Consider the following 12,745-nt stretch of genomic DNA (forward strand, 5'->3'; position numbering starts at 1 on the left):
GCTTTAGCCTCGGCCGAAACTAGTGTTGCAAAACATCTGTGTTATCTCATACAGGAGATCACAAACAACTGCGACAATTCAGGACATTCTCCAGATGAAATACGGGAAAACCCTAAAATAATGATAATATAGTAATAAATCTGGCGCTTGTTCAGCATCACGTGAGAGACGTGCTCTCCTGTTCATCACAGATTCACTCCTCTGTTACAAAACTCAGAATATTGTAACAATCAGTAAAAACCCTTTAGAGAAGAGTTACAGACGTCAAACACGATAATCATCACTTATATGATATACAGTGGAGAATATGGATTATATGAAGTGTGTTTGCCCGATGACTCCCTCTGGTGCTCAGACTCGGGTAATGCTCGTGTGGGATTCAGGATCAGCTTCAGGAAAACAAGGAGTAATCATGAATTTATTATAGGAAAATAAGGGAGAGTCCAAATATGTGTACTGTATCACAGTAGTGTATGTCAGTTCAGTGTCTGCATGGATGTGTTTTTATTTATTTATTTTAGCGTGAATTAAAAGGTAAAAATTAATCTCAATGAGCATTTGTTTTGATTAGCCTGATTATGAACAATTGAATTTAAAAAATAATGTTAATTCTCACATGTTAATTCTAAATATATTCCATACAATTAAAAAATTGCTTTATTGACATGATTGTAAATAATACAATACTGCCAAAGCTTGGAATACATAGAATAATAATAAAAACATCAACATAATATTAGAAGATATTATATCATAACTTAAATTTAAATAAACAGTGTAACAAATTAGAATATGTCTGAACATTTGATACCACAGTGTTTTAACACACACACACACACACACACACACACACACACACACACACACACACACACACACACACACACACACACACACACACACACACACACACACACACACACACACACACATTACTGAGTCTGAGAGTCACTGTGGTGGGCAGTAGGGAAACACACTGAGGTCAGATACAATTCACACATTACACACACATTCACACACACACACACACACACACACACACACACACACACACACACACACACACACACACACACACACACACACACACACACACATTCACACACACACACAAACACACACACACACACACACACACACACACACACACACACACACACACACATACACATATGAAAGTCTGAGATATCTGTCAATATTTATATTTTTTAAACAATGGCACTTAAAAATTTGTACCAAAATATTGTAGAGTTTTCAGACTGGAGTCTGAGGCCCTCAGGAAAAGTTCTGCGGAAAAGTTTAGAGAAAAAAAGTGAAAAGTTTTTCCTTTGCAGTTTTCTTATTAACATCGTTGTCAAAAGGATCCCCGTTCACACGGATCCGCGAAACATCGAATCGCTGTATTCTGCTGTCTGGCCAGTAGGTGGCGAAGTCACTAATACTGGATGGTGGAATAGCCACTAATAACAAGTAGTGTACCATTTTTCACCTTTGGTTTTTGTCTTGCTTAGTTGGGGACATTTAACTTAATATTCAACAATATTATTGATCTGCCTGCATTGACTAGATTAAAAAGTTCGTCGAGACAAATTTTAAGTTGGCTAGAGAAAGTTTGGACCAGAAAGTTTGAAGTTTAAAGTAGTTTGATGATTAAAGTAGTTTGAATTTAGTTTAAAGCAGTTTAGTTTAAAGTTTAAAGTAGTTTAAAGTATTTTAAAGTTTAAAAAGTTGCTAGGCGGTTGCTAGGGTGTTCTGGGTGGTTGCTATGTTGTTGCTAGGCAGTTGCTAGGGTATTCTGGGTGGTTGCTAGGCAGTTGCTAGGGTGTTCTGGGTGGTTGCTATTGTGTTGCTAGGCGGTTGCTAGGGTATTCTGGGTGGATGCTATGGTATTTTGGGTGGTTGCTAGGGTATTCTGGGTGATTGCTAGGGTGTTGCTATATTATTATGTTAATCCATTATATAAGAACTGAACTGAGCTGGACGATGACATCACGGTTTCTCCAGAGCGGATATATATATATATATATATATATATATATATATATATATATATATATATATATGAACTAAATTAATAACTTTTTAACAACACAAATTGTGGTAACAACTGTGACGCTATTTTCTTCTAGAAACAAACTTTGTTGCATTATTTTCCTTTTATCTCTGTAAAGCTGCTTTGAAACAATCTGTGTTGTTAAAAGCGCTATAGAAATAAAGGTGACTTGACACTTTATTTTACAGTGTCATTATTACATGTGTTACATGTAGTCACTATTGTAATAACTATAAATTATGCATAATCACATGCAACTTATGGAAGGCATTTTCTGCCAAATTTAAATAAATAAATTAAATGATTAAAATGAAAATTAAAACCAGATTAACAATTTCATTACAGAAAACAGTACGCAAAAAATGTGACAAAATTGAGAATGAAATTAAATGATTTCATTTTCACAGCATTATCCCTGTCAAATTGAAAAATAAAATGCAATTGGTGATTTCACATTTCATTTCCACTACAGTCTCGCGGCAAGACTGCCAATATTAAAATGAAAAGCCAAACGTGAAAAAGAAACTACAAATACAGTTTTTATAATGCTCTTTAGTAACGCTCACGCAATAATAGTGACACAATTCAAATACAAATGTAAATTTTCGTTTTCATTTGAATTCCCCTTTTATTTCACAATTTTCATTTTCGTTTTCATTTTCAAAGACAACCTGCATGCAAATAATATGTTAATGAGTGGGTGTGGCTTATTCTAGTAACGGCGCTGAGACACGCCTTCTGTAAAGCTAAGTCATCGTCCCGTGTGCATGAGTTGAATGTGTGAAACGAAATTATTTAAATGTGATTATATTGTAATCGAGACGACGAGATATGGCGAAATCTGTTAGTGAGCTTTTGCGGGAAGCTGCCGCAGCATTAGAACATGGAAACAACCAGCCTGACCATGTTAGTTATAGTGTTAGTGTATAGACTAGACCATAATCGACGATGAGGTTCATTCATGTATTAGGCTGTTTTGGAAATTCAACTATTTGGGTGTACAGAAGTCTTAGTAACACAATTTCTACAACAATTATAGCCAGACATTAATACCCGCTAGCTTTAACCGAGAACCTCGGCCAATGTTTCATATTCGCGTCGCGCCTAACAACGCCCTTCAGCCGTGACTTATTCAGAAACACTAGCCTGTATCTGTCCGCTGTTTAACTGTTACGTGTCTTTTGGTTATTTTAAGTTTGTGTACAAAAAGAATCACAATGCTGGTTTTCATTTCCAGTAACAACTTCTGGATGAGATCGAGAAAGCGAGTGTAGACCACCTGCATTTACAGTAGGCTAGATATAGCATTTTCCTTCAGGTCAGTCCTGTATTCATAATAAAAAATCTGTTTGAATGTCCTGTGTGATATCTTGTACTTTTAACAGTTAATAGGGGTTGTCCGTGCCTGTAGCCATGTCAGTTGTGTGCGTCTTTCTTCTCCGTGATCACAAGTTTGAGTCATTTCAAAAGTCTTCTCTGACTGAATCACTCATTAAGACAGTCTTTGTCTCCATCTAATGGAGAACTAATGTAACTTCTTCTGTTGCTTTATGGTCAGGGACTATTTTTTTTTCTCCAGCGGATGGAATTGGCTTTTAGTGATTCATTTTACTTCATGAAAGTTGCATAGATACATATGTTTCGGGATTAATATTTGTATTGCGTGGTAACCGTTTTATAAAAACAATAAGGTACTCTAGGCTAGTGCTGTATCATCTGAATAAGTCACGGCTGAAGGGCGTTGTTAGGCGCGACGCGAATATGAAACATTGGCCGAGGTTCTCGGTTAAAGCTAGCGGGTATTAATGTCTGGCTATAATTGTTGTAGAAATTGTGTTACTAAGACTTCTGTACACCCAAATAGTTGAATTTCCAAAACAGCCTAATACATGAATGAACCTCATCGTCGATTATGGTCTAGTCTATACACTAACACTATAACTAACATCAGGCTGGTTGTTTCCATGTTCTAATGCTGCGGCAGCTTCCCGCAAAAGCTCACTAACAGATTTCGCCATATCTCGTCGTCTCGATTACAATATAATCACATTTAAATAATTTCGTTTCACACATTCAACTCATGCACACGGGACGATGACTTAGCTTTACAGAAGGCGTGTCTCAGCGCCGTTACTAGAATAAGCCACACCCACTCATTAACATATAATTTGCATGCAGGTTGTCTTTGAAAATGAAAACGAAAATGAAAACTGTGAAATAAAAGGGGAATTAAAATGAAAACGAAAATTTACATTTGTATTTGAATTGTGTCACTATTATTGCGTGAGCGTTACTAAAGAGCATTGTAAAAACTGTATTTGTAGTTTCTTTTTCACGTTTGGCTTTTCATTTTAATATTGGCAGTCTTGCCGCGAGACTGTAGTGGAAATGAAATGTGAAATCACCAATTGCATTTTATTTTTCAATTTGACAGGGATAATGCTGTGAAAATGAAATCATTTAATTTCATTCTCAATTTTGTCACATTTTTTGCGTACTGTTTTCTGTAATGAAATTGTTAATCTGGTTTTAATTTTCATTTTAATCATTTAATTTATTTATTGAAATTTGGCAGAAAATGCCTTCCATAGCAACTAACCCTAAACCAAATCCTATAGTAAGTAGTTAATTTAAAGTCCCCCTATGGTGTAAATCCAGCTTTTAATGTTGTTTATGCGTCTATGTGGTGTTTTTAATATGCTTTAAGACAAACCATGTGTAAATTCATAAGTCAAGCATTGCTGAGTATTTTCTCCTTAAAACTGCAGTGAACCAAAGACAGTCTCAAAAACAAATCGCTGGTGTTTCTGACGTCACAAACTACCTTGTAAACAATAGGCTTGTTTGAGATGAGCAAAATCTGCGCAGAATCGATCACCGGTGATCAGCGCGAGATGCATGCCGGTTAGAAATGTGTCCGAGAGCGGTCCGCCTTGCTCTGATGTCATGCTGACGTATGTCAAAAATCTCTCGCGAGCGCAAGGCACACCTGTCGGATTCTGCAGTCGCGCGCAGTTGCTCTCCACCGACTGCGCTGATCAAAAGCATGATGGGAAACGACTTGCTGACGACACAGCTTAATGCTCATTGGTTTAAACAACCGTGATGTATTGTTCTCTTTTAAAATGTTTGATTTTAAAACTCTAATATCATGTTTTATGTGTATATGTTATGTGTGAATATTCCCAAACTATCTGACAGTGCGATCTCTTTGGGTTATGCAGTTTAATTTTTATAAAAATAAAATAAAAAATAAAAACACATATGTCTGTATTAAAGAAAAAATGATTGATAAACATGTATTTAGAATGGAATTAAATAACAAGTACTTTGGGTGTCTTGTTCATTTTATTTATTTCCATATAAAAGCAACAGAACTTGAATTACATCCAGTTTATTAGCAACACTGTGCACGAGCGTGAATCCCGTGAATCCCGCGATATCCATCTTTGATCTCACAGGTGTCAGATCCACTGCGAGAAGAGAGATCTGTCCGGCTTGCCTGCGCTTTTTTCACTCCTCCTCTCACTGCAGCCGCCTACTCTCGCCTACATTTCAGGCGAGGCAAGGCGCATCTCAAACAAGCCTAATCAGAGTGGATCTCTGATGTGAGTGAGTGGAGGCGGGGCTCATTTGCATATTCATAAGACCGCGTATACTAAGGCAAGGGTGTCGACTAGTTAGGCTATATTCAAGATATTAAGGAAAAAACGTTTAAATATGTCATTTTGGTGATCAAAGATGAATTTTAAGGGATACAATTATTAAAAACAGGTGGACTTTAATATTACTCAGTCTTATGTTTTGATGTGTGCTCGAGTTTTACACGGAACGCGAGGCGTTGGCAACCCAGTCTGACCCCCCCACACACACTCTCTGTGATGGTATGTTCCACGAACTGTCAACTGAAGGCCACTCTTTCTCTATCATTACATGACAAATTCAAACAATATCGCCTGAACTGGCCGCGTTTAAACACACGCCCGGAGTTTCGCCGCGGTTTCTCGGAAGATGGAGGATCGCGCGCGAGCGTTGTTTTCTTTCGGGATAATCGCGGACGTCCAGTTCGCAGATATAGATGATGGGATGAACTATCTGAGGACAAGTAGACGCTTCTACAGGAACAGCGTCGCGTTGCTTCGGGACGCGGTGCGGCACTGGGAGGAGACGCGCGTCAGCTGCGTCATTCAGCTCGGAGACGCTATTGACGGATACAACAAGAGCCGCGACGCGTCGGAACGAGCGCTAGACACGGTTATGGCCGAGTTCGAGAAGAGTTCGGTGGATGTACATCATGTGTGGGGCAATCACGAGTTCTACAACTTCAGCAGGGAAACTCTAATGGCTTCTCCGCTGAACAGCGCGGGGAAAGCAGGAGCCGGAAGTGACCTCATCGCGGACGACATTTACGCGTATGAGTTTAGCCCCGCCCCCGGGTTTCGATTCGTGCTTCTGGACGCGTACGACGTGAGCGTCATTGGGAGAGACGCGCGTAGCGAGAAGCATCAGCAGGCCATGAAGCTGCTACTGAAACACAACAGCAACGCGGACCTCAACCAGCCACCAGGTGCTGACCTCTGACCCCTGACACCCGTCCTAAACTTTAGAAGCCTGATTTATATTTTTTTCTTTGTAAAAAAAAACAAACAAAAAAAAAACATACTGTCCAAAATATGATTTGGAAAATATTTAGACCTCAACCAGCCGACAGGTCTCTGACCTCTGACCCCCATCCTAAACTTTGATTTATTTGATTTGGCTGATTTATAGTTTTTTAGTTTGTATAAAGAAAATAATAAAAAAAAACGTACTAATATTTGGAAAATATATATATATTTTTTTCAATTCATTATAGTACTGAATTGTTAATTTATTTATTCACTCACTCACTCCCCCTTTATTGCATGATTATTACAAAAATAAACCAAAACACAGTAAGGTTATTTTACACTGTACATTTTTTTGTTTCAACTCAAAGTAAGTGTTCATTTCGTGCTGCTTTAACATGTTAAGTTTAGTCAACTTGAAATGTGAAGTTATATTAAGTGACAGCCTGGATATTTGAGGTATCATTAAATCCAGTAAAGTTATTCTCACACTAATTGCAACAATCATTTTTTTACATAACATGATGACCAGCCTTATCAAGCAACCGACCGTTGATTAATAACAATAATCATGTTTACAGTATATAGTGGGCATGTGAAACATTTGCTTGGTGAATTAATACGAAGGCTCGTTGTTTATGTGCTTTCTTACAGATTATGGGTTGGAACAAAGGTTTGTGAAGTTCAATGGAGGATTCAGTGCAGAGCAGCTTCAGTGGCTCGATGAAGTCTTAACCCTCGCCGACCAGAGGCAGGAGAGAGTCACTGTCTTCAGTGAGTATATTAATATTCTGCAGTGAGTATATTCATGTTCTGCAGTGAGTATATTCATGTTCTGCAGTGAGTATATTAATATTCTGCAGTGAGTATATTCATGTTCTGCAGTGAGTATATTAATGTTCTGCAGTGAGTATATTCATGTTCTGCAGTGAGTATATTCATGTTCTGCAGTGAGTATATTAATATTCTGCAGTGAGTATATTCATGTTCTGCAGTGAGTATATTCATGTTCTGCAGTGAGTATATTTATGTTCTGCAGTGAGTATATTAATGTTCTGCAGTGAGTATATTCATGTTCTGCAGTGAGTATATTCATGTTCTGCAGTGAGTATATTCATGTTCTGCAGTGAGTATATTCATGTTCTGCAGTGAGTATATTAATGTTCTGCAGTGAGTATATTAATGTTCTGCAGTGAGTATATTCATGTTCTGCAGTGAGTATATTCATGTTCTGCAGTGAGTATATTCATGTTCTGCAGTGAGTATATTCATGTTCTGCCGTGAGTATATTAATGTTCTGCAGTGAGTATATTCATGTTCTGCAGTGAGTATATTCATGTTCTGCAGTGAGTATATTCATGTTCTGCAGTGAGTATATTCATGTTATGCAGTGAGTATATTAATATTCTGCAGTGAGTATATTAATGTTCTGCAGTGAGTATATTAATATTCTGCAGTGAGTATATTAATGTTCTGCAGTGAGTATATTCATGTTCTGCAGTGAGTATATTAATGTTCTGCAGTGAGTATATTCATATTCTGCAGTGAGTATATTAATATTCTGCAGTGAGTATATTAATGTTCTGCAGTGAGTATATTAATGTTCTGCAGTGAGTATATTAATGTTCTGCAGTGAGTATATTCATGTTCTGCAGTGAGTATATTCATGTTCTGCAGTGAGTATATTCATGTTCTGCAGTGAGTATATTCATATTCTGCAGTGAGTATATTAATGTTCTGCAGTGAGTATATTCATGTTCTGCAGTGAGTATATTCATGTTCTGCAGTGATTATATCCATGTTCTGCAGTGATTATATCCATGTTCTGCAGTGAGTATATTCATGTTCTGCAGTGAGTATATTCATGTTCTGCAGTGAGTATATTAATGTTCTGCAGTGAGTATATTCATGTTCTGCAGTGAGTATATTAATGTTCTGCAGTGAGTATATTCATGTTCTGCAGTGAGTATATTAATATTCTGCAGTGAGTATATTAATGTTCTGCAGTGAGTATATTCATGTTCTGCAGTGAGTATATTAATGTTCTGCAGTGAGTATATTAATATTCTGCAGTGAGTATATTCATGTTCTGCAGTGAGTATATTAATGTTCTGCAGTGAGTATATTAATGTTCTGCAGTGAGTATATTCATGTTCTGCAGTGAGTATATTCATGTTCTGCAGTGAGTATATTAATGTTCTGCCGTGAGTATATTAATATTATGAGTATATTAATGTTCTGCAGTGAGTATATTAATGTTCTGCAGTGAGTATATTAATGTTCTGCAGTGAGTATATTAATGTTCTGCCGTGAGTATATTAATGTTCTGCAGTGAGTATATTCATGTTCTGCAGTGAGTATATTCATGTTCTGCAGTGAGTATATTAATGTTCTGCAGTGAGTATATTCATGTTCTGCAGTGAGTATATTAATATTCTGCAGTGAGTATATTAATGTTCTGCAGTGAGTATATTAATGTTCTGCAGTGAGTATATTCATGTTCTGCAGTGAGTATATTAATGTTCTGCAGTGAGTATATTCATGTTCTGCAGTGAGTATATTCATGTTCTGCAGTGAGTATATTCATGTTCTGCAGTGAGTATATTAATGTTCTGCAGTGAGTATATTAATGTTCTGCAGTGAGTATATTCATGTTCTGCAGTGAGTATATTAATATTCTGCAGTGAGTATATTCATGTTCTGCAGTGAGTATATTCATGTTCTGCAGTGAGTATATTAATGTTCTGCAGTGAGTATATTCATGTTCTGCAGTGAGTATATTAATATTAATGCAGTGAGTATATTAATATTCTGCAGTGAGTATATTAATATTCTGCAGTGAGTATATTCATATATGCATGTTCACTATAAGAGTTTAAATACATAAAATAATGATTTAACCTGTTAAGCTGCACCAGTGCGTCGGCGCACTGAAGCGTTTTTTTTTATATATAGCTCAAAGTTACTATCAGATTTAATGTTATACTTCGACAAACTATACATCATTAAAAAGATATAAGACTCAAGTTTCAGTATTTGACCACTATTGTATTCTGAGAAACTTATAGCGACAGTTATTTCTTAATTTGTGTCAGGAGTTATGAAATGAAAAAATGAGTCGATACCTTTAACATGAATTATGACCGTCAGCCGCTTTCATTCATAAAAAAACTCCGTGCTGTCGTCATGACAGCGATTCACAAAACAACGTCTCTCAGGGCTTTAGCTCAAAAATGTGCAGATTTGGAGAAATATTGATATATTCTCATAGATTCACATCATATTTCTATAGACAGGAATAATATTTATTGAATTTATACCCAAATGCGTCGATGTAATGATTATGAGCGCTTGCATACTCTGATACTGTGTTTTCAATTCATACCAATAGCCTGAGGGCGCTATATGCACAATAATAGTCCATATATAGAACACGAAGAAGAGCCATGATCATGTGACATTCCAGGACGTCACTGGTACACACAAAGCTACAGAGTTCGCGCTGTAAAATGCAGATGCAGATGTTTTGAAGATAATAAACATGATTGCAATGATATTTGAGTTACCTGTGTTTTCCAAGCCATGCCAGGTATTTTCATAATAATAGATTATATTTATAATGTAATGCTAATCTGTATAGACTATCATTGTGCAGAACAGTATACAATAGTATATTTTCTGTCTGTTTTTTTTCATCTGAAGCCAAATTAGATTACAGAAGATTATTTTAAATACTCCACTTGCGTTTTAAAGTAAGTTTGGAGCACAAACATGGTTTTAATCTCATAAATTGTCATGTATTGATGGTGTGCTAAGCTAACATGCTAGCTCCCTAGGTGCACCTGCAACCTAGAAGTTATACTTTTATGTTTTTTTGAATGCTTACTGAAAGTTTCTTTATTCAAGAATGTTCTTTATTCTTTATTTAAAATGTGAGGTGAACTTTGAGAAAAGAATTTAGGGATTGAAACCCAATGAATAGCCTGTGAATAGCCAGTCGTTAGTAACTATAATGCAGACAAAAGAAATGCATATTTAGAGCCATAACCAGGCTGGAGAAGTGTGAATGTGTGCAGGGGGAGACTGAGACTGAATGGGGATCGTTTGCACCACAAAACAATAGAGACAATAAGACTGAATGGATGACTTAAAAGATGACTAAACATCAGCAGCATTTTAGCCTCAAATCAAAATAAAGTCACATGACATGGTCTTGAAAAACATTTAACTAAATACAGAGTTTTGGACTTATTATCTTCAGATTTTAAACATAAAATGTTTAGACATGTGGCTTTAGCTGTAGTGCATTTCTAGATTGCTCCAGTGCCAACTTCAATTTTATTTTCATGAGGATGTTTCATTAAAATTAATTTCTAATAACTTTACAAAACTTTGAAGCTATTTATAACAATTTTTGTCATTATGACAATAATTAATTCTACATTTACAATAAACTGCCAGGTGTCAGCTTTCAAATGAGATCATACTTGTGCTTTTAGTACAAAGGGTTCATGAACTGTATCTGTTTCAGTTTGGGTATGTCATTTCTGGGGATTTTTCAAAAGTGGGGTTGCAGCTTAACAGGTTAAACTCTGTTTTACATCTGATGTACACATTTAGATTAAATATGCCACTCTCATGAATGGAGTTAAAGGGTTAGTTCAGCCAAAAATTAAAGTTCTGTTCAGTAATTACTCTCCTTCATGTTGTTCAACCCCGTCAGACTCTCGTTCATCTTCGGAACACAAATTAAGATATGTTTGATGAGATCTGAGAGCTGGCTCACTCTTCCAGAGGCTTCTCTGTTATTTCATTCTGCCGGCTCAGAAAAGTTAGTAAAGACATCGTTAAAATAGTCAGAGTGACTACAGTGGCTCAACCTTAAGTTTAAAATAACAACTTTATTCAACTCTTCATTTTCTTCTGTGTTTCTCTGAGTGAGTTCACATGCGCGAGAACTGAGACAAGGACGCAGATGGGTCTCGATGTAGTGTTTAAACTGGTTCTAAAGTGTGCATTTCCTGGATGTCCGAATCGTGAGAAACCGATGGTTAAAACGTAAAAGTGCCTTACCTTTCACACTTTCCCATCATGATCGTGAGCGTCATCTTCTCAGTTCTCGCACATGCATCGTGGCTAATCCTGTAACCCTGAGTTTGTTAAACTACCGTCATGGTACAGGCTCCTGGTCTTGATGTGGTGTGTGTGTGTGTTTGCAGGTCATCTCCCCGTTCACCCGGACGCCACGGACTCCATCTGTCTGGCCTGGAACTACGAGGAGCTTCTGTCGGTCCTGCGAGCTCATAAGAGTGTGATGATCTTCATCTCGGGACACGATCATGACGGAGGGTTCTGCACCGACCCGTCGGGCGTTCACCACATCACACTGGAGGGGGTGATCGAGACCCCCCCCGACACCAGCGCCTTCGGGACGGTGTACGTGTATGAGGACCAGATGCTTCTCAAGGGCAGTGGAAGAACCGCAGACAGAGTCCTCAGATATCCATGAGAGATTACTGTCAATGAACGATGGAATTAAAACAAACAAACACCATCTGTATGATCATCTCAGTCTCTGCTGTTGCATCTGAGATTTATTAACTTCATAAGATGTGTTTATAAGTAAACAGCACTGTCGAGTCAACGAGTGGATCTCTGAGCTGAGTGAGTGGAGGCGGGCTCATTTGCATATTCATAGATCCACGTATACTAAATGAGGCATGGGTGTCGGGTTACATTCAAGATATTTATTTTAAGGCATGTAGAAATTTTTTTTCAAGGGAAAGCGTTTCAGTGTGTAATTTTGGTGATCAAAGATGAGTTTTAAGGGATAAAATGATTGACTACAGGGGGACTTTAAATAAATAAAAAATGCTGTATGTATCGGATTTGGAATATATTTATTGCCAAGTATATTTACACACAAAGAATTATGTTAACTATATATACATTATGTATAAATAAATAAATATGTGTGTGTGTGTGTGTGTGTGTGTGTGTGTGTGTGTGTATATATATAATTTTACATGTGTATACTTAATTACATTTTTCTTTTTTATTTATATTAGTGCTGAAAAATTTATAT

The 12,745-nt window shown here is 37.0% G+C and overlaps 1 protein-coding gene across 1 annotated transcript; it reads left to right on the plus strand.

Moving 5' to 3' along the window:
• The first annotated feature begins 5,417 nt into the window (after positions 1-5,417).
• On the plus strand, positions 5,418-12,647 carry adprm (ADP-ribose/CDP-alcohol diphosphatase, manganese-dependent). The gene is made up of 3 exons (XM_081392820.1): positions 5,418-6,620; positions 7,315-7,434; positions 11,880-12,647. The coding sequence occupies exons 1-3, from the start codon at positions 6,065-6,067 to the stop codon at positions 12,167-12,169; spliced, it is 966 nt and encodes a 321-aa protein (XP_081248946.1). The 5' UTR covers positions 5,418-6,064; the 3' UTR covers positions 12,170-12,647.
• Positions 12,648-12,745: the final 98 nt, after the last annotated feature.

Source organism: Scardinius erythrophthalmus (genome assembly GCF_964197995.2).
Source record: "Scardinius erythrophthalmus genome assembly, chromosome: 18".
NCBI lineage: Eukaryota > Metazoa > Chordata > Actinopteri > Cypriniformes > Leuciscidae > Scardinius > Scardinius erythrophthalmus.